The sequence below is a fragment of the Phascolarctos cinereus genome, unplaced genomic scaffold (assembly GCF_003287225.1).
Source record: "Phascolarctos cinereus isolate Bilbo 61053 unplaced genomic scaffold, phaCin_HiC Scaffold_1;HRSCAF=81, whole genome shotgun sequence".
NCBI classification, from domain to species: Eukaryota; Metazoa; Chordata; class Mammalia; order Diprotodontia; family Phascolarctidae; genus Phascolarctos; species Phascolarctos cinereus.
The window spans coordinates 241201397-241223922 of record NW_027555514.1 but is presented as its reverse complement, the minus strand read 5'-3'; the positions used below and the strand labels follow the sequence as shown (position 1 = coordinate 241223922).

At 35.8% G+C, this 22526-nt stretch overlaps 1 protein-coding gene across 2 annotated transcripts in view; it reads left to right on the top strand.

Moving 5' to 3' along the window:
- KCNC2 (potassium voltage-gated channel subfamily C member 2) overlaps positions 1 to 11675 on the top strand; it is a 303198-nt gene extending 291523 nt beyond the window's left edge. Inside the window, exons 3-4 of one of the 2 annotated variants that reach the window (XM_020968880.2) lie at positions 1084 to 1248; positions 9369 to 11675. In XM_020968880.2, coding sequence (XP_020824539.1) covers positions 1084 to 1248; positions 9369 to 9430 — 227 coding nt within the window. In that variant the 3' untranslated portion in view covers positions 9431 to 11675. Of the gene's footprint in view, positions 1 to 1083; positions 1249 to 8440 lie in introns of both variants that reach the window. The other variant, XM_020968877.2, reaches the window with a different exon arrangement.
- Positions 11676 to 22526: the final 10851 nt, after the last annotated feature.

Here is a 22526-nt window from a genome sequence, read left to right as displayed (position 1 = left end):
ATCCCATATAAACCATTAGTCTTAATTCAGAAATTCAATAAATCAAGCTAATGAAGAAAAAAAAATCAAGTGCTTTTTAGTGGCCATGAATTTACTTGTGAGCACCCAGGCACTTACATAGGACTGATGGAAAATAAGGACATATATACACATATAAATATATACATACACACACATTTATGTGTGTTTGTATATAGATTCATCCTGGTACCGAATAGCTGCTTGAAGATTTGATCGATTGAATATCAATAGCTCTGAACATTCTTTCTAAATAGATATCTGAAAACAAGACTGTTCAAATGCTGGTAGGAATTGGGGCTTGTAGTTCAAATGATAGTTCTTATAGGATAGTTCTCAGGAAATACCTCCAAGATGTTCTCATGAAAGGGAATAGAAAAGAAGCCATGCACTCATGAAAACAGAGCTAGTAAACAGAGCTTGTGTGCACGCTGGCAAAGCCTAGGAGTCCTTGAGAATTTCATGGAAATCAATAAATCACTACTTCGAGGACATCTTGAGAAGGTAATCTTTTCCTGTTGATTTCCTTGGATAGCTCTGTTTTAGGGCTTTAATACTGAGCATCCAGCTTTTCTGCTCAATGAGACACTGTGAAAAACTTTAACTGTAGGAAAACAATAAGGTGTTAGTGGAGTCCTAGCCCAAATATTTACATTACATCCCTTCCCTAAACAGGCAATCCTTTCCAATGTATTTTCATTTACATTGAAGTCATTTTTCTTCACACAATGAACATCGCCACTGTACAACATGTCAAAAAGGAGATTGTCAGCATGGTCATAATCTATTTCCTGAAATCTGTTTCCTATTAGACTAAATCTCCAAAAGGAACAGAGCTATGTCCCAAGAGGATCCTCTCCCTTTCCCAATTTAATAATGTTTACCTTTTGCCCTATTTAGATGATTATGACTAGAGATGAATATTCATTTCCTTTTTGTATCATGAATTGATTACTGTGTTTTGTATTGAGTGACTGGAATATCTGGCAATCAGTGTAAACCTCTATGTGCTGTGTCATTTCTTCATTCATTACTGTCTGTAAATGGGCATGATGCTTTGACCAGTGTTATCAGGTGAAGACAGTGCAGGAAGTGAGCAGCCATTGTCACCCCCTGAAAGGCTTCCAATGAGACGCTCTAGTACCAGAGACAAAAACAGAAGAGGGGGAGCCTGTTTCCTACTGACCACAGGTGATTACACATGTGCAACTGATGGAGGGATCAGGAAAGGTAGGAATGAATTTTATCAGCTTCTGGAGGGTCATTCACCAGTTAAATGCTGAAAAAAGAAATGAAGTGGAAATGGATTGCTTTTGAGGAGAGACTGCATCTAGTTCAATGTACTTTTTTCCCCCTTTGATCATCTTCATTGTTTTTTCCTTGCCAAAAACATAATAATTATTACTATTATTATTTGCAAATCTGCTTGGTGTTACATTTGAGAGTCATTTCGCTCTTTTTCTTTTTAGACTTCTTTCATTTTTTATTTATTTGTTTGTTTGTTTGTTTGTTTGTTTAATCCTCTCTCTTATGAGCAGGATTATAATGCAGGGGTGTGCTGGCAAATGTTTAACAAGTGGCACTCCAGGAAAAAAAACAAAAACAACAACAACAAAAAAAAATACAAGAAGGATGACACACTTTTAAGTTTAATCTGCATTATTATTTACATTTTCTCCATCACTTTCTTAAGTTGAAAATAAATGAAGTTTAATTTGTAACATTTAATGATTTCTGAGGTATAAATTCTCATACAAGACATTTAACAAACAGCTCTCCGAGCTGGTACAAGCTAGCTTCAGCACACCCCTGAAACTAAAACTTTTTTTTATCACTCATTATTTCTTTAATGTGATCACTTCAGAAGTCTTAAAAATTTACTAGAATTTTCTGATGACAATATCTATTTAATTTAATGTAGTGTATCTTTAAATGATAATTGAAGGCCATTGAGCATTTTTAAAAATGGCTGAACATTTTCAAAGAATCAAAATAGTTAAGTAGGCTCCAATAAACTTGTGCAGCTTCTGCCTCTGGTTTACACGAGAATCACAAGTTTTATGTAATGAGACAAAGACTACTTTGAATAATATATCTAAGCACTCGAAGAGTGATTCTATATACTTTATCAAGTAGAATGTTCTCAAATGAAACAGTAGAAAATTTTCCATTTCCTTATCAACTAGGAACTATTCTTGAAAACACCTTTTTGATATCATCACACATTATCATCTATGGATCTATGCCATTTCTCCTGCTAGATCAAAATGAAAACAACAACAAGAGTTTGAATTTCCCTTATAACAGACATTTCTATAAGAGAGGGAGACTATGTGAATAGTTTAATTCAACTCCATCTCACATTTCTTTCAACTATGACTTAGCTCTGCCTCTGCTTATGACTATTTTTAGAAGTGTCTGACTCTTCCAAACATCAGTATAATTGTCCTTTTTTTTCCTTTTTAAATATATCTTTGAGTCTGCAAATACAGATCAGCATTTCTACTCTACTTTTGCCAAAATCTTGGTCTATACGTCATATACACCATACTATTACAGCTTCAATTTTAATTCTTCTATTTGTGCATCTACATCAATGTGTATACATGTACATGTGTACCTTAAATATCTGCATGCATGTATATGCATTTGGACGTGTTTTATTTTTAAGAGAAAAAATTATCTGTTTATAGGTTGAACATTTTTCTGTGACATTAAAAGAATAGGAAAGAAAATTAATGGTATCTTGCAAGAAATTACTAAACAATTGATTAATTAATATTAAAGTGATTAATAATAATTAATATTAAATTGATTTCTCTAAGAAAAAAAGCTGCACGATATCATTATCTTTTAAAATAATTACATTCATATAGTCATTTCAGGTTCCTATATTTATATGTATTTTTCTTTATTTCTCTAAAGACTTGCTCCAGATTATCCTCCATATTCCCTCCTTGCCCATTCTTTTTTCATTTCTCATTACACAGTCTATATTCTTCTTACTATTGCTTCTAGTTGCCCAGTCTTGGCCTATCTCTTTGTCTCCTTACTGTAGAGTCTTATTTTGAAGAAGAGAAGCTTTTCTCTAATTTCTGGAATGCAGGATATGTTTTTGTTTTATTTTATCCCCCCAGATCTCCCTTTGATGTCTCTGCATCTTAATATGATGTGAAATACATTTAATAATTATTCTAGTAACCTCTAATTATGTTACTATTTAACACTTAAACATTATGATTTATTTATCTGAGAATTTTGAGATATTATATATGTATATATATAGTATATATATATGTGTGTGTATGTATATATATGTATATATATATATGCATATATATATATATATATATATATATATCTTAAATTTTAATATTTTAAATTGCATTTGAGCCATACAGTAATACAGATTTAGGAGGTTTTCTCTATCTTTTTCTTTCTCTTTTTTTTCTTTCTCACAGTCTTTCTTTTTCTCTGCCTGTCATTTTGTCTCTGTCTCCATCTCTTCTTACTATCTGTCTCTCTGCTTAGTTTCTGTCTTGCTCTGTCTCTCTTTGTCTCTTTCTATCTCTCTGTTCCTATATCTCTGTCTCTCAGTCTCTCTGACCCTGTCTCTCTGCCTCTGTCTCTGTCTGCTCAGTCTTTCTTATTCTTTCTCTATCTCTCTATCTGTCTCTCAAAAACCTTCTTTTAATACATATACCAAAGTTTACATGTAAAAAGATTTCACTTTAGTTTTTCTTTCTTATACTAGAATATCCAAAATTCTCTAATCATAAAATGAAATACTGGATGTGGGTGTTTTGCAAAGCCCAAAAAATGCAAGTCATTATTATTATTCACTTTGAAAGTAGAAAGCTACATGCATAAGACATTGAAGGATGCATTCCATACATGTAGCATTTCTGTGTCCATATTTCCCCCTGAATTATATTTCTCTTCCTAAGTGAAACTATCATTTGGAAATCTGATCTCCATCTTTTTACTTATCACCTTAATTGATGAGTTTCCTATCCATGAAATAATAGAAAGTGCAATAAATAAAGTGACAGAGGGTCCTGGATTCAAATTCTGATTCTACCACATGACTACCTGTGTTACCTTAGGCAAGTCAGTGAGCCTATCATGGCCTCATTTTCCAGAGGGGGTTGGAATACATGACCAAAAAAGTTCCTTCTAGCTCTGAATCTATGAGGTTATGATTCTTTTAAAATTCATATTTCACTTTATATTGATTTGCTCCCTAAGCTTAGTAACATCTACTTTCTTCTCTTAGACTCTTCAGTGCATTATCCTCTCCTCATCTTAATATGGGTCCTTTCTTCCCTCTCTCCCTCCCCTCCTCTTCTTCCCTCCCTTACCTTTTCCCGTCTTCCCCCTTCTTTTATTCTATACTTTCCTTCCTTCTTCTCTCTCTCCCTTCCTCCTTCCTTCCTTTACTTCTTTTCTTCCTCCCTTCCATCCCTTTTTCCCTCCTTCCCTTCTTTCCTCCCTTCCTTCCTTCCTTCCTTCCTGTCTTTCCTCTTTCTTTCCCTTCTTTGTTCCCTCTTTCTTTTCTTCCTTCCTTCCCTCCTCTCTTCTCCCCTGTCTCCTCCTTCCCTCTCCTTTATTCTTCCTTCCTTCCTCCCTCCCTCCCTTCATCTTTCCCTTCCTTTTTCTTCTTTCTATTTATATATTTTTAATTAGCCATAATATCTAATAATCATTTCCTTTTCTCTTTTTCTCTCACATTTCAAATTGGTTTCTATTGTTTGAATTTAACAAGCAGAAACCTAGCTCTCTCTCCCTATCCGCAATTTGAATGAAAAGCTTCATCATTGCATTTTTGAGGTGTTCTTTTCTTGTCATTTCAAACATTAACATAAGTATACCCCATTTTAAGAAACCCTGATATAGAAAAATGTGAACTTGCTAACACATGGAGTCACCTCATTCTGTTTTAAATAATGAGGTCCTCCCTTTCATTAAATATATGTGGCTATTTATGCAGCAGTTTTAAGGAAGACATATTGTATAGATAAAGGCATATTTCTATGTAATGAGTAATGGTTTTCTAAAATTTAGCTTGATTAAACAAATGTCACTGAGTATTAAATATTCAAGCTAAGATTTAGGAGGAAGGTGAAATTTCTTAGTCTTACAAAACCTCAGTTCACCTCAGGCCTGTTATTGCATATGCTCAGAAACATAATTTTTTTAATCTAATTCTCAGAGGAAATTATTGTAGGCAAAATTGCTTGTTAAAGTTCCTTATCCAAAATAAGGCCTATTGAAATTGAATGAAACATATGTGGTTCAGATGCATTGTGGAAAACATAAGTTTCTTAATTAATTAAATATTTGCTTTGCAATGATTGAAAACCTTGAGTGAATGATAATGAAATTAATTCAAATGAAATCATTTGTAGAATGAACTGATAACTCTTTTATTAGTAATCCTATTACAGAGGAATAATTATGATTGAGAATAGCACATCAGTATTTTAGCTTATTATGGACAGGTTCTCCTGAGTAAAACTGTTGCTTTCTAGGACAGTCCCCACATTATCATGTGGATAGACTATGGAAGTTTATGTAACATTGTATGAGACAAAAATGTTGTAAATATAAAAAGTTATGATTTATACAACTTTCCAGCATGTTTTCTTATTTAATATTATAAATTAACCTTGGGAGACAAGAAAGCTGTTTCAGTGTTTTTTTTTTTAGTGAAATGTACTGAAGTTATAAGAATGATAAGAACCCCTCAGTCCATATTCAGTTCCTGAATAGAGAACAAAGACTAGTTTCTGAGTCAGAGAAGGTTAACAGGAAGGAAGACATACCTACCATACACAGATATGGAAATCAAGAGCTACACCTATAGTGTTAATTGCTTCTAATGGCATTCTTAAAGGATTAAAACAAATCACAAAACTGAAAACTTTCAAAGTTGGAGAGGACCTCGATAGGACTTTTGGTCAAATTTATGGGGTCTTTTAAGTTTAAAAAAAAGACATTTTGACAACAACATTTCACAGTTGGGTTCCTTTTTAATTCTCCATATTTTATTCTATTCATTTACATATATATATGTATATATACATATATACACACATACATTTTATATATATATATATATATATATATATATATATATATATATATATATATATATATATACATACATATACATACACACACAAACACTTTTTTTTTCTGTGAAGAGCTCCCTAGGTGTCACCTATCTGTCAGAAGTTTCAATGACACACAGAATGGTTAAGAATTCCTGCTATGGGGACTTATCCAGAGTCTGTTTGAAAATCTCCAATGAGAGGGAGACCCTTCTAGCAAGTTAGCCCATTCCACTTATGGGAAGCTGTAAGTGGTAGGAAGAGGAGAACATCATGTATCAGTCTTTCAGTCACAGAGATGGAATGTTGATGGTTAAAAATGAGCTCATGTTACCCTTCTGTAATTCTTGAAGAAAATCGACCACTTGGTCATTTATAAGCAGAACTGAAAGCCAAGTCCCCTCCAATGTTTAACTCAGAGGAGCTGTGATCAAGCATTTTCAGCAAAATTATTTACTGTGTTCCCTATCACAAGCTGATGAATTTGAAAGTGCTAAAGCTACTTAAAATTTAATTATTATTTTCAGGGACACATGATTGGACCTCTAATTTAATTATTGTGTATATATGTGTGTGTATACACATATACATATATGTATGCATACATGCATATATATATATATATATATATACATATATATATATATATATATATCTCCAAGTGTGGGAACTCCTTCCACTACTGCAGATAGACAGTTCATCTACAATTTAGAATTGCTTGGGGGAAATTGAGAGGTTAAGTTATTTGTCATCATTATATAGCTGATATGGGGCTAGTTAGTCTCCTGTCTACCATGCCAAGCAGCTTCTCAAATGGTTATTCATTATTATTTTATTATTAGCAATGATTATACATTGTTCTTCCCCTAGCAGTGGCTTCTGCCTTGAATGAGGCCCCTAGTTTAAATGGTTTAACTGAAGTGTAGCAGACATTATCAAGGATGACACCTTTCAGGAGTCTAAGGATACCAAAAGGAATCACAGGATATTTGATATCTGCATATTGGATTTATGGAGAATTTTGTAGAATGGCAAATTGCCTAAAGTATTTCCCAGCACGTACACCTTTAAGTATCCACTAGGGAATTTCATCTTCCTTCTCCACCAGCATTTTTTCTTAAATAGAGGTAGTTAGAACACACCCTTCCACTGGCAAACTTGATCCAAGTGGTTAGGAGAGAGAGAGAGAGAGAGAAAGAGAGAGAGAGAGAGAGAGAGAGACAGACAGACAGACAGACAGACAGACAGTGAGTTGTCCTTGATGTCAAGGAGCCATCCTCTGACTTAAACGAAATCCTGCCCTCCACATCTCCAATCTGCTTCTCTCTTCCCACTCTCTACCATGCCTCTTTATTTCCGTGAAGTGGATGAATGTTGACAAAAGTCACTTTTGACAGGCAAGAAGACTGTATCAGTTGGTTAGTGAAATATACTGGAGAGCCAGAGACAATGATAAGGAACCTTTTATTCCACAAACTCCCTATACTTGAATAGAAAATAAAAATCATTTTTTGAAGCAGGGGAGGTTGACATTAAGGGGGGAAAAGCTAGATCTCAATTAGATTCCTTATAAATTTTGATGCTAATCTGTAGACAGTACACCACTAAATGCAGCTTTATTTCATTAGAAAGAGCAGTTTGGTTTAACATATTTTTTTTTTTGGAGGGAGGAGGTATGCGCAAACATTTTTCTTTATGTTCCCTGTATAATGACATCGAATGCTATTATTTAACATTCAAAATACATCATCCTTTCTAATTTCTGACACTTGGAGATTAAATATTTGGGTTAAGTGTTCTCAGTTTCCTGTTTACATTTTCTTTACAATCTTGCCACGGAGGTTAGTGCATAAACAAAAAAACTATGTTAAGTGAATGATTGAAGTATGAAATGAGTCTAGAAATAGCCTATTGTTTTTCTGCATTTCTTCCCATAGAAAACGTCCTTAAAGTAACCAACATTTTGATCCAGTGTGTAGCTTTTTAAAAATTATGTTTGCATAGTCTTAAGAGAACTTTGAATGCCCCATGCACCAAAGTTAAATCAATACTAGAGATGGTCTGAGGAAAGATCACTTTTGGACTACATTTTCAGTACAATTGGGATGGCTTGAGTTAATTGCATTTGAGTGGCAGCTAGAGGGAACTTCACTTTTTTTAAAGTTACAAATTTCCTCAATATGGAATTCTTTGTAAACAAGTCTTCTTGGAGTTCAAAATAGTGCTTTTGATTACTCTGTTCTGTATTGTTTGTCTGTGTCTGTTTTCTGGTTGAATTCAACTGATGTCTGTGCATTCTTTCATAAAAGGATATGAAAAATCCAGAAGTTTAAACAACATAGCGGGCTTGGCAGGCAATGCTCTGAGACTCTCTCCAGTTACATCACCTTACAGCTCACCTTGTCCTCTGAGACGGTCTCGATCTCCCATCCCATCCATCTTGTAAACCAAACTGCACCAGGAGGCCAAATTGCATCAGTTCAAGTACTGTTCACCACATAATGGAAATAATTAAATGTAGCATTGCTATAGGCTCCATTAATACAATAGAAATCCTGCATGATACTACTATTATCAGAAGTCAGAAATGCCACTTGGGTAGCTAATGAGTCCCAGCTTGACTCTACAGATTACCTAAAGTAACGCTTCTCTTCCTTCTCTGCACTAGTTTTCTGGCAATTGTTTCCTGGCAATAAAGAGACAGATAGTATCAGATATTGGCCAGTATATTCAATAAAATAAGCATATTTTCAGGGAGATCTATTTAAACCAATGTGCTTCCAAATGACTACCACTCCATTGGACCTACCTTCATTTCTTGTGATGCTCTAATTCATTCAGAAGATGTCTGGAACACTGTCTTGATTGCACAAATTATCAATATGACTTTGGTCAAATCATTTGCATGGACCATCCTGTCTCCATCACCTGAAAGCAGTGTTATAGTATATGAAAATCCTGGGTGGCTCTGGATGCTTTTTTTAAAATTTTTTGTTTCTTCCACATTGAACCATCCTGCTGATGCAAAAGCAATGGGCAATGGTTCGCATGTATAATTGTGGGGTGGGGGAGGGAGGAGGGAAATGGAAGGGCCAGGGAGGAGGGAAGGGTTTCTCCTTTCTTTTTCTAATCCTTTGAAAGAAAAAAATCTATTTTAAATCGTTTATTTTTTTAAATTGCTTTTTATCTTCTAAAATGCTATAATGGAGTTCTGAATGTCTGGTTATTTGCACACAGATAACTGCAAAGAGGTTGTCATTACTGGTTACACGCAAGCAGAGGCCAGATCTCTAACTTAATGACTTGGGGAAGGCACAAAACATGAGAGAAAGGTAAATGCCAGCCAGGCTTGCATTTTTTTGATTTTTTTTTTAGCCAGGAAAGCCTACTTGGTACCATAATCATCTTTTCCCCTATCCTTTCAACATTTTTGAAAGAGGCCTAAGGCCAAGTCAACCCAAAGGACTTCTGCTCCTTTTTTAGGGGAGGGGAATGGGGGTGGGTGCAAATGTAGAAGGGCGGAGGTCTTTTAAAAGAATTTCTTTGACCAGCCTTAAATCTGTGACCTACTAGGTCCATAAGAATTTCAGGCAGTGTGTTTTGCAGGTGCTTCATGTCCTGTATGTTGTTTCTGTCTGTCTGTCAAACTACCTGTCTTAATTGTAAACTTCATCTGTCTCCATAAAAGCACAGAGATGCCTTAGGGGGAAAAAAGGCTTCCATCGTTTAGTCCCAGATTTTCTCCTTTCCCCCTATTCAGTCCAGCCACCATTCTTCATATGCAAGTTAATAATGTCCTTTAGACCACCTACCATACACTATGATTGGTTTTGATATGCAGGGTTTAAGTAGAGGTTTTTGTTTTTGTTTTTTAAACTTTTTGCACTCGGTTGCCGGCTGGAATGTCAGTTCTACTACCTAGCAACCAGCTGTCATCACTACACTCCAACTAAGCCTCCGAGGAATCAGATTTAGTCTGTGAGGAATAGAATCTGTTTACCAATCACTATGAATGAAATAGCAATATCAGACCTGGTGTTTAAGGATGATGGGGTGGGGAGGCAATGTAAAAAAAATAAAAAGAGTAAATAATTCCTTTTGAGGCAGAAAATATCCCTGTCATGGTTGAATAATACCTGCTTCTCGTATGTTTATTTTTGTTAGGAAAACAATGACCACTTTTCTTGTTGACCATGTAACATGTATTAATTAAATTGGTATGTGTGAGCCCTACAGCATGAACTGCATGTCAGAATCCTTCTACAAAAGTGTATTTATCTAAACAGATATTTCTGATATTTAGAGATGTACATTGATGAATCTTGCTCATGTCACCTGTAAACAGATGTAAGTCTCAACAGCTTTCTAGCAAAGGAATTAATACACTGTCTGGTGCTACTGTTACTGACTACAGTGTTGCCCAGACTTTTTCATGGATTTTTGACTGCTGACAAGGGATAATGGAATTTAGCCATATCAAGGACTATACTGGAAAGAGACTACTCCTGCTGCTGAATGGGCCCTGATAAGCATGCCATGCCTTGACGAGGTCCCAGCATCTTCACTTGGATTTAAAGATGACTAAAGGACCATGGACTGAACTTGGTGCTCCCAGTGTGAGAGGGCCACCAGTGGACTAGCCAGTGTTGATTAACCCATTGTAAATAAATTAAAAAAAAACACACATTGTGCATGGGATGTCAGCTTTGGTCATCTCACATCAAGAGTAGCTGAATCTGTGGTCATTGATGGCCTCTTAGGCCTCTTGCAAAGGCCCAAGCCTCTATGTATTTCCGCATGGGCCTCTCCCCACCCAGTAGGTTGTGCTGCGAATCAAAGACACATGCAGTGATCTTAATTTCATGTATATATGTCTTAATTTCCCACACCCTTACTATATTTTTTTGGTAAAAGATTGGTTCTTAAACATTGTCCGTATTGTTTTGTTGGAAGCCATTGACATGATTATATTAATTCTTTTATAATTTCTAGTGTCTGTGAAAACATGTGTATTTTATTTTTCATTTATTTGAGAAACCAACTGTTATGGCTGGAAAAAATGTCACTAACTTTGTTCATAGTATAAGTCTTTTTCATTGTTACCTCAAGAATATAAATATGATGAAAAATAAAATTCTGGCAAGTGAGAATATTTTTTTATTACAATAATCATGGAGAAACATCAGTAAATAGTGAAATATGTAATCAAATTATATCTTAAAATGTATATTTTGCATAAGAGAGGTATTCTTTGATGAATTATTCTTTGTGAGTTTTGTGGTAACTGAAGCTAGTCTATTCCGTGTCTCTGAAGCTTTGTAGTTGAAACTGTTACAAGACTATTTCATCTTGTTGAATGAACATGTCCAACATCCGTTAGTCACCCCGGGATACTGGATATAAAGACCTATCCCAATTATGAAACTCTGTATTGTGGACCTTTTGTGAACATTTCAAAGTGCATGCACAACTTTGGGGAAAACCAATGATAATGTAACTAACTGAAATGAAGAATAAAGGGTAAATGAGTTGGGGATGAATTTAGATCCTAACTATTAAATGGCTCATTTTTTTCTTTCCTTTACTTTTTTTCCCTCCTTTGTTTTCACCTTTTCTCTTTCCTCTTGAAATTTCAATATCTATCTGTTCTTACCCTATTCATAGAAGCATCTGATCCCGATTTCCAGATATAGAATTTAGGATAAATGAGTCTTGTCAGATACAAAAGTACATAGTGTGTGTGTGTGTGTGTGTGTGTGTGTGTGTGTGTGTGTGTGTGTGTAGTCAGATATGAAGGTGAATTTTATTAAGGTAGAATGAGAGCAACAAAACATTCTGCCTCTTCAATAGCTCCCATTTCCTAATGTCTATTACAATTCTGGATCTGTGTTAAAAATATTTATCATAGAGTATTTCCTACCAAAAGTCATCTGGTTGAAATAACATCTGGCATTTACATGGCGTTTAGCAAAGTCAACAAAGTGCTTTAAATACAGGACTTCATTTGAGCCTCAAGTATTCCCATTTTAGAGATGAATAAACTGAGGCAAATAAATGAGGTGGCTTGCCCGTGGTTAAACAACTAAGTATCAGAGGCAGGAATGAAGTCTGCGATTTTTAAGTTGATCTTTATATTAAAATTTAAAATACTATTCTCTCTCTCCCCTCCATATATTTATTTCTCCCTTTAAAAATAGGGATCCTACATCCTCAAACTATCTTCAAGAATCTATCCTGGTAATATTTTTGGATAAATACCTTGTTCTGACTCTCTTAACAGGTTTTACTCCATGTCTCTCCAGTTTGAGTTTTCTTTGCTTCTATAAATCTCCTGCTGCTCAAAGATAACCTCCATCCTTTTACCTAGTAACTTCACTCATTAACTTGGACTGTTTACTTGCTGATGAGATTTAATTCAGACACACCATACAATTAACATTTAAGCTATTCTATAGCATTACTCTGCAAATTATCCTACTTTTTTTTTTTTAGTGAGGCAATTGAAGTTAAGTGACTTGCCCAGGGTCACACAGCTAGTAAGTGTCAAGTGTCTGAGGTTGGGTTTGAACTCAGGTCCTCCTGATTCCAAGGCCAGAGCTCTATCCACTACACTATCCTATTTTATTTTTTAAAGTCAACCTGTAAAATTCCAAACTATCGACAAAGTTAGGTAAGAAAATGTGACAATTAGAAACAGCTAGGTAGTGTAGTGGATAGATTGCTGGGCCGGTAGTCAGGAAGACCAGAGTTCAAATACAGCCTCAGATACTTAATAACTGTGTGAGCTGAGACAAGTCACTCTACTTCTGTTTGCCTCAAAGGAAAAAAAAAACAAACATGACAATTGCTAAGGGAATAATACCCCCTGATATGTTAGAGGAGTTTCTCTATTACAGTTTACTGGATAAATAATTGGTATTTGGAGTGAGGAATAATTGACCTTTAATACTAGTTCAGAAATCATCCTGCATGGCCCTAGACAATTTGCTTAAACTTTCTATATTTGGTTTCCTTATCTGTAAAATGGGGATAGTAATCCTTCAGTCTATTGGTTGCTGTGAGAATAATATGATATAATGTATATGCAGTGCTATGTGTCAGGTATTATTAAAAGAATTAATTAAAAAACTGTTAAGAGACTCAGAAAAAGGAATTTGTCCAAATAAAATTATAAGGATAAATTTTTAAATATAGTTCAAGGATGTAGGATTACTTGTAAAAGAAGGGAAGAAATATATGGAGAAGAAAGAGAAGGACTTTTTAAAATGGAAAATAATTACCATCAAAATTTTATATAAAGATTAGAATTAAAAAATTATGAAGGAATTAAACAGCATTCATTTTATTATGAAACTAAATCATGCAGGATTCAGAGAGAAATGATTCTAGAGATTATGAATATATTAAAAGACTACATTACAAAGCAATGACACAAGAGAATTTATTCCATGCCTTGAAGATTATTAGAACTAGATGAATCTAGAAAATTGATATTGCCTTAGACAATTAAAATACACTGATCTGAACTGTTCTATTTCTCAAATAGAAAAACAAAACAAAAAATGAGCCCTCTCTCTTCTCCTTTGCTTTCCAATGCCCAAACCCATATGCCTCATTATTTAAATTTTTTCATGATTTTGAAATTTAAATTATGTATAGATATTTTCTGTAGAGCAATGTCAGTTTCCCTTCTTGATATTAATCTAAGTCCTTATACTTTCCTATATTCCTCTAAATCAACTCTTTCAAAGTATGTCCTCTCATTGTTACCCTAAAGTTAAATTAGATTCTTGTAGAAGGATTACATAAATGCTATTTTTGACAGGTTAGTATTTTTGCATCTACATTCAATATTTGCTAGTAAACACCTAAATAACATACACACACACACACACACACACACACACACACACACACACACACACACACACACAAGCCACCTCCATAGAGAATTTCAGGAACAAAGCACAGATTTTTCCTCATTTGGTGTCACAACAAAGTTAATAGAAGCCCGACACACCCATCCACCTTTAAGCGACCTTCAAATTTGGATCCTCTCTATACGGTACAATGGGAAGATGAGGGTAAAAAGCCTAAGGGTCTCCAAGAACTCTGCAGAAGGATGTGCTACAATACTTCTCAAAAATAAATATTCTGCCCATAAAATACATTTTTGTTATATCAGGAAAGACATCTACTAACCTTTCCTTGCCCTGCTTGATTGTATCTAAAGAGTATGTCACTCAGAGCCTAATCAGAACTCCACAAGGACTAAGTGTCTCAAATTCAAGGGGAATGATTGCCAGATAGCTTAATTTTCAAGACTAGGGATGGGGGTGGCACATTTTTTTCTTTCAGGAACTGATTGGTTGAGAATCCAGCAATATCCACTCAACTTGATCACCTTTCTTTTTATATATATGGAATATACTCCATTCTAATAATGTTATCCTCAATAGAAATATTACAAGACATGACTCCATAGTAAAAGTACCTGGGTACAAATACCTCTCTGATACTTATTACTCATGTGATATTGGGAAGGTCACTTTACCTGTCTCAGCCTCTGTTTCCACATCTATAAAATAGGCCTAAATTATGTACATATCTTGTGGAATTGTTGTGATCAGATAAATGTAAACCTTAAAATATTCCATAAATGCCATGATGATGATGATGATGTCTTTCCAACACAATTACTTTTTTAAACATGGAATGAACTAGCTACACAAATATTTTTCAAAGACATTTTGTGAGATTAAATACCAATACCGGAGTTCCTATAGTCAAAAGATTTCAGTTCTAATTCCTCCTCTGACTCATATCACTGGTGACACCTTGGACAAGCCATGAACTTTCTTGGACCTCTGTTTCCTCAGATGTAAAGTGACTAGAGGTCCTTTTCACATTTATATCTTTAATCCTATGAAAGGAAGAAAAAAAAAGTTTAGGCATGTGCCAATACTTTCACCCACTATTTCCTCTTGGTAAAAAAAAATCACCTATTATGTACTTTAATTTAAAGCTTCCAACTGATATTTCACATTTTCCTTGTCTCAAACCTCCAGAGCTATTCTCCACCCGTTTACTGAACAGGCAAGGCTTCCCTTGAAGTTGGAAGCAGAAAGTGATGAGGACTTTTAATTAACTAGATAGTTCTATTTAACTTTATCTATGATGAATGTGATTGCTTACACAAGCCAAATGCTGGACAGATGCTGAATGAATAGTACATATCTCTTCATGTCTGCTCCCCACCTGATTCCATATTAAAGTAAGTCACAGTCACGAAGGGAGTAGCTGTCCAGTTTCATGTCAACTGGCAGCATTTTAACCAGTCAGGGGAATTTAATTTGTGATGCAAGTTTTGAGTCTTCTCACTTCCATATAAGCTTCATATGTGTAGGCTCTGTTTCTTATTCTTTTTATCCATATTTCTGAAAACCTTGCATATAACAAGTATTCAACAAATGTTTGTTTAATAAATAAACAAGTGAATGAGTGGTCAAATGACTGACTATGTCCTTGATTATTATGGTGATTCTGTCACTAAAATGCTCTTCTGAATGCATACAAGTCCATTTCACCCAGCTTAACATTATTTATTGACCCTTCTATTCTTGGTAAAACTGTCGAGTAGGTTTTCTCTTCCCTTCTGACCTGTTGCTTACAGGGTCACTGCTGTCTTTCAGGATTATTTTGAGCAAAATATTACAAAACTGTTTTTAAGACATTTATGTAATAGCTTCATGGATTGTACGTAATAAGACAATTTTATTTCCATGTAGCCAATGAAGCATCACATCAGTGCTATCTACTTGATTACCGCCTAATACCATATTTCCGTTTTGAATGAGTTCTGAGTATTGATAATTAGTCTGATTTTCTCCACTCAAGCCTCACAGAATAGCAAAAAATTCCTTTGCAAGGTGTGTAAAGGCTAGGAAAAAAAACAAAAAAAACTTTTCTACTTAAATATCTTTCCATGGGTCAGGGAAGGAATTGGCTTCAAAGTCAAGAAGACCTAGTTTCAAGTCTTGCGTCTAACACATAGGGTCTTTGTCACCATAGTCAAGACATTTATTCAATGAACATGTACTAAATGCTTAACTATAAGCCAAGTGTCATATTAAATATTGGGTATGCAAAGAAAGACAAAATTACCAAAAGCAAAATAAACAAATAAAATGGTCCTTATTTTCCATGAGACAACATTTTAATGGAAAGTGTCAACATGCAAATAACTACGCACACAATATGTTTGTATATGCATATATGCATATATTTATAATGAAAATGGAAAGGTAATATCAGAGAGTAAGGACTAGGGAAGGGGGAGAGACTGGGAAAGCATGCCTGTAAGAAAGTGAGATTTGAGCTGAGGGTTGAAGGAAGCTAAGGAATAGAGATGGTTGCATTGTGGTAGGGTGGTGGGGTGGGGACAATCAATGCAAATGCGGTGGTGGTTGTTGTCTTTCATTCTCTAAGAGGATCAAAATGATATCACTATGCTTGAGTCAAGTTACAATATGTCCGACTGTGGCTGATCTGACCAATACAAGCTCAAATGTTCTACTACAGGTCGGGCACAAATAGTTCATGCGAACATTTGGGGTAGATTCTCTAAATTTGTGCATCTTACACTTCTTTTGAACTATTTCAATTCTGCTTTACTCACAGAGCACTGCACCTTTTCTGACGTGGGCACACCATGCTGAGTGGCCCTGTGCCAATGTCTCATATGTCACACAATAAATTCCAAAGTTCTTAAGAGAAGCCTTGGGAGTGTCCTCGTATCTTTTCTTCTGACTACCATGTGAATGTTTGTCATGTGTGAGCTCCATAAAATAGACTTTTTGGCAAGTGTACACTTTGTATTCTAACAATGTGGCTGGCCCATCAGATCGTCAATCAATGCTGAAGCCATTGACCATTAACCTCAGGTTGAAGTCAATCCCTCCCTAGCTGAAATACCAACTGAAGAAGAGGTTTTAAATGCCATTAGGCTCCTTTCATGTGGCAAAGCACTTGGTGCTGATTCTATTGCAGCTGAGATTTACAAGGTATGGGGTCTGTCGCTAATACAAAAGCTGGCTGAAATTTTCCAAATTATATGGCAAGAGGAAGTTATTCCCTGGGAGTTCAAGGATGTCTCCATTGTCCAACTCTATAAAAGTAAAGGAAATATATTGTTCTGTGATAATCACAAGGGACTCTCTCTCTTAGTCATTGCTGGCAAGATTCTTGTCAGAGTCCTCCTTAATAGGCTGATCCTTCACCTGGAAGATGATCATCTACCTGAGAGCCAGTGTGGCTTCAGAAAGGGCCAAGGTAAGGTTGATGGGAACAGTCAATGCAAATGCACAAAGGCAGGAGATTGGATGCCATGTGTGAGGAATGGTAAATAGACCAATGGGGCTAGTGGAGAAAGCTTGGAGAGGGGTGGGGTAGTAAAGTGTAAGAAGACTGGAAAGAAGGGAAGAGCTTTAAATACCAAATAGAGGACGTTTTATTTGATTGTAAAGGTAATAAGGAGTCAGTGAAGGTTATTAATTAGGAGATGACATGGTCAGAAAGAAAATCACAATCTGTCAGTGGTCCAGTTATGGTCCAAGTTAATCCAGACAGTAACTAAGTATTGATAAGCAATTGCTGATCTGCTTTGGCAGAGGGAGATTTTTTTATACAGAATTCCCAACACCAAAGAAATCAGAGATTAAGATAAAAATAATTGCTTACAATGAAGATACTAATAAATTCATGGTCGTATAGAACTCCAATTTCATATTACTAAAGTTTTAAAAATATATCTTTCAAAATCAAATGAAAATAATATATGCAAGGGGCTTTACAAACCTTAGGAGCTATTTATAAAGGTAAGTCATTATTTACATTGTTTATATGTTATTTCATTAGTTCAATAGAGTTGTTGGCTTGGCTACTAGTTAAGTGCTCTTAGCATGAACTGAGTCTAAGACGTTGATTTGATGAAAAATGTTATCTAGGTATTGATGGAAGAAGGAAGAAAAGAGCTATAAGTAGAACTGACTGGCATTTTATCACAGGATACAAGAATTTGAATGATACCAATAGCACTTATGCTTCCTGAGCAGGTAGAAACAAGAGTAAAAAGTCATCATTTAAAATTAGAAGCTACCAAGTAATATGCTTCTTATTTTCTGTGGTTCTCTCTGTTCTTCATGTGGTCATGATCTCTTCCCCTATACATAGATCTGAAAAGTAACTTTTTCTGTGCTTTCAACAAAATTGTTTATGATGACTTTTCCCAATTAATAGTATTTTATTTTTTCCAATTATATGTAAAGATAGTTTTCAACATTCATTTTTATAAGATTTTGAGTTCCAATTTTTTTTCTCCCTCCTTCCCCTTCCCAGATATGCAATCTAATATGGGCCATACATGTACACATTTCCACACTATTACACACATTTCCACATTAGTCATGTTGTGAAGGAAGAATCGAAACAGAAGGGAAAAAACACAAGAACTGTATTTCCCTCCATCCTATTCCCCATACCCCCATTTATTCTATCCTTTCTCTGTGCTTTTACTCTATCTCTCCTCAAGAGAGTTTTCTTCTGACTACCCCTCCTCCAATCTGCCCTCCCTTCTATCACCCTTCACCTCTTATCACCTTCCCCTCCTACTTTTCTTTAGGATATGATAGATTTCTATACCCAATTGAATCAATTCTGATAAAAGTAAGGTCCACTCACTACCCTTCACCCCCTCCCTCTTCCCTTTACTGTAAAAGCTTTTTTCTTGCCTCTTTTATGTGAGATAATTTACCCCCTTCTACCTCTCCATTTCTCTTTCTTCAAGTACATTCCTCTCCCAATTTTATTTTTTTTATTTTTACTTAATTTTATTTTTTAGATATCACCCCCTTTGTTTGCTCACTTTACAAGCTTATTACTTGACTTTTAACTATTTGTTAAAGTACAGCTCTGCTTCCAGGGTGCACTGTTTCAAGCTTCAGAGGTTTTGTGCAGCTGTTTTCAGAGATTCTTCCAGGGACTTGTAAATTTTCAGTTCTTCCAAGTGGTATTATCTAAGGAGAGGTGTTTACTACTCTCCTGAACTGTGCTCTGGTCTGCGAGTGACCGTAAGCATTCTTTTCTGCCTTGACACTGGGAGGAGAGTCTCCCCTGAACTGTGGCTGCAAGGTCTACTGTGTTAGTGCTCCTCCTCATTCTTGATACTGCTACCCAGGACTACAACCCAGATCCAAGGATGAGCAAAGCAAGAGAGTCCTGCCTCAATGCTAGAAAAAAGGGCCCTGTAATCTTCTTCTGACCAGTTGTTTGACCTTCTTACCTTCTGCCGGCTGAGGGCTCTGGAAGTCACTGCTGCCACTGTTTCTGCCACTGCCACTGCCACTGCTGATTTCATCATTTCCCAAGGCCTGCTCCTGGTTTGCTGGGGCCAGGGCTGTGTTGGCCTGGCCTGCTCTGGGCTCCACTGCACTCTCACAGACCTTTCCTGCTGAACTTCCAAGTTGTTTTGGGCTGGAAATTTGTTTTGCTATATCTTTTGTGGATTCTGCCACTATAGAATTTGTTTAGATTCATTTTTAAAGGTATTTGCAGGGGTTTGGGGGAAAGCTCAGGCAAGTCGCTGCCTTTACTCTGCCCCCGTGACAACTTTTTAATATAAGTTGGATTAAGGTCTCATTTTGAAATTTTGTAAGGAACTGGTTTAAATTTATAAAGAAAATACTATCCATTCCTCAACTGATAAATGGTCAAACAAAGCAATTTTTGGGAAAAAAATAAAGGAGCTCTCAATATCTATATAAAAATATGCACCATATTACCAAATAATATAATATGCTTCCTTCACCTAACCATAACCCATATGAGGTCCTCTCCAGTTGGATTCTGCTTTGATCCCTGTCTCCTTTGGTAGAGGTCCCCCATAACAGCATTTGCTTCCATATTCCCTCAGCTCCTTGGCTGTCTTCCCCATTCCCATAAGGCAGTGATTTGGGGTCTCACCCTAAACATGGCCTTGCTATCATAAGTCTTACATGTCTGCAGTTGAATTTATCTTCAAAGAGTGGATTTGAAGGCACTTTCTATATTACTTGCACGAGGTTCATTGTTCTATGTTTGCCCTGGAATTTCTGGTTATGGATCAGAGAGAGAAAATAACTACTTGGGGTCCTTGATCATTAGCATTTCAGTAGTAAATTTTAGGGGTTTAAATTGTGCTACAGGATGAAATTTCATTTCTCAAAGGCTTTTTGGCCGGTGATCAGTGTTTGGACTGAGCCCAATTTTATATATTAATGCATTGGTGAGAGACTAACTTTTCTTTTTGGGATAGAGTAAAAGTGAAACAAAGAAAAAAAATCTAATTATATGGAAAGGATTCCTAAATGTAATGATTCTTTTTCTTAAACACCTCCTTCACTGTTTGGATTCACTTTCTTGCCACAATTACTGAGAAAAGAGCAATAACAATAATGGTAAAGAATAGAATAGCTGATCCTGTATTGCACTTTAAAATTTCAAATTGCTTTTCCTGCATTTTATCATTTTTTTTAATTTACAAAAATAACACAAAGCAAATGAGAAGCCTTCTTCCCTTTAGAACATTTCAGATTACCTGATACAAACTTTGAAAATATCTTTAATTTGCTAAGGACTTAAAAGTCTGCTGTAGCTTGAGCAGATGGGGTGAATTTAATGATTTAATGATTCTAGCCAGAGGGCAAAAGAAATAGCTGGTCTCGGAAAAGCAAGGTAGTTGAATCCCAATAGAAGCCTCAGGCTAGGATTAAATATATTTCCTTTTAAACTTCATCTGTATGCTGTTGATTGAAATTTTATGATCTTCTACATGTGCTTTGATGTCTGCAAGCAATCCCTGCTTTGCTGGTGGTAGTGGTGAAGGAAGAATGTGGCAAGTTGATCATTCGAGGATGAAAGTTCTGAGCTGAAGTAGGGCTAAAGCTTATTAGGTGTCTTCATTCATTTGAGCATCAATATGGTGAAACCTTGGGAGTGAGAGGCTGCCTAAGGAGGGCTAAATGACTGAGGTCAAGAAGACAAAGCAGGTTAAAGCTTCTGTGCTGATCAGTTTTGCAAATGTGCCAATGAGTGGCCACTGAACTTCCACCCTGAGAAAACAGAGAGAGAGAGAGAGAGAGAGAGAGAGAGAGAGAGAGAGAGAGAGAGAGAGAAGAGAGAAAGAGAGAGAGAGAGAAAGGAAAGAAGGAAGGAAGGCAGAAAAAATGAAGGGAGAAAGAAAGAAGGAAGGAAATAAGAAAGAAAAAAGCAAGAAAGAATAGAAGGAAGAAAGAGAGACAAGAAAGAGAAGTAAAGAGAGGAGAGAGAAGGAAAAAGAAAGTAAGAAATGGAAGGAAGGGAGGGAGGGAAGAACAGAGGGAGAGACTAAAGGGAAGGAAGTCCATGATTCCCAGACAACTATCTGACTTAGAGTTAGAAAATTCTTTGTAACTTCTATTACATTGATTCAAATGATGTTAACATAATACAAAAGATCACTTGAGAGCACATTCCTTTGCTTATTATGCATACCTTCCAGCAATGAAAAAGTAGCTCCTCATTTACAAAACTCAGCCCTATGTATTGAATTGTTTGAACACTCTCTCTCTCTCTCTCTCTCTCTCTCTCTCTCTCTCTCTCTCTCTCTCTCTCTCTCTCTCTCTTTCTCTCTCTCTCTCTCTCCTCTCTCTCTCTCTCTCTCTCTCTCTCTCTGTATGTATTTTTAGTATCCATGATTAATTTTACCATTGATTTACCTGGGTCCCCTCTGAAAATAAGGAACGTAGTTTTAATATTTTGCTAATGATGCCTCCTCTGTTATTTTGAAAGCATCCTACCTATCACACTACATTTTAGCAGGCCAACTTTCAAAATAACCCGTAATCATTTCAGAGGAATGCTATGGGACTGTAGACCATAAAGCTAGGAAAAGGAAGCAAACTATTAAACAAGTCCAAGAAAGGTGCTTTCTTGCTATGGAGAAAGTTCTGAATGTCACCAGGTACAGACATTTAATGTGAAATGAATGAGTAGAAAGGCTGTACCAAGGCAAGTAAGGAAACATACAAAACTGATTTTCTTTTAAAACATGAGTTTGAATAGGTTCTGTCCTAGTGAAGTACCCATAATCCACTGAGGAGGAGAGCTTGACAGATTTTCATTACATAATAGGGAGACAGAAGAAGAAAGGTGAGGAAGGCAGTCGATCCTTACATGCCATAGGAGAACAAACTCTTTACAACAGGCACATGGAAACTTTCAGTTTCTGGGGGAAATGTCTCTTGTCTGTAGTCATTAAGCATTAGATATTCTCTGAATCAGCTATTGTTTGGCACTATGGAAAAGAAACAACTCTAGTTA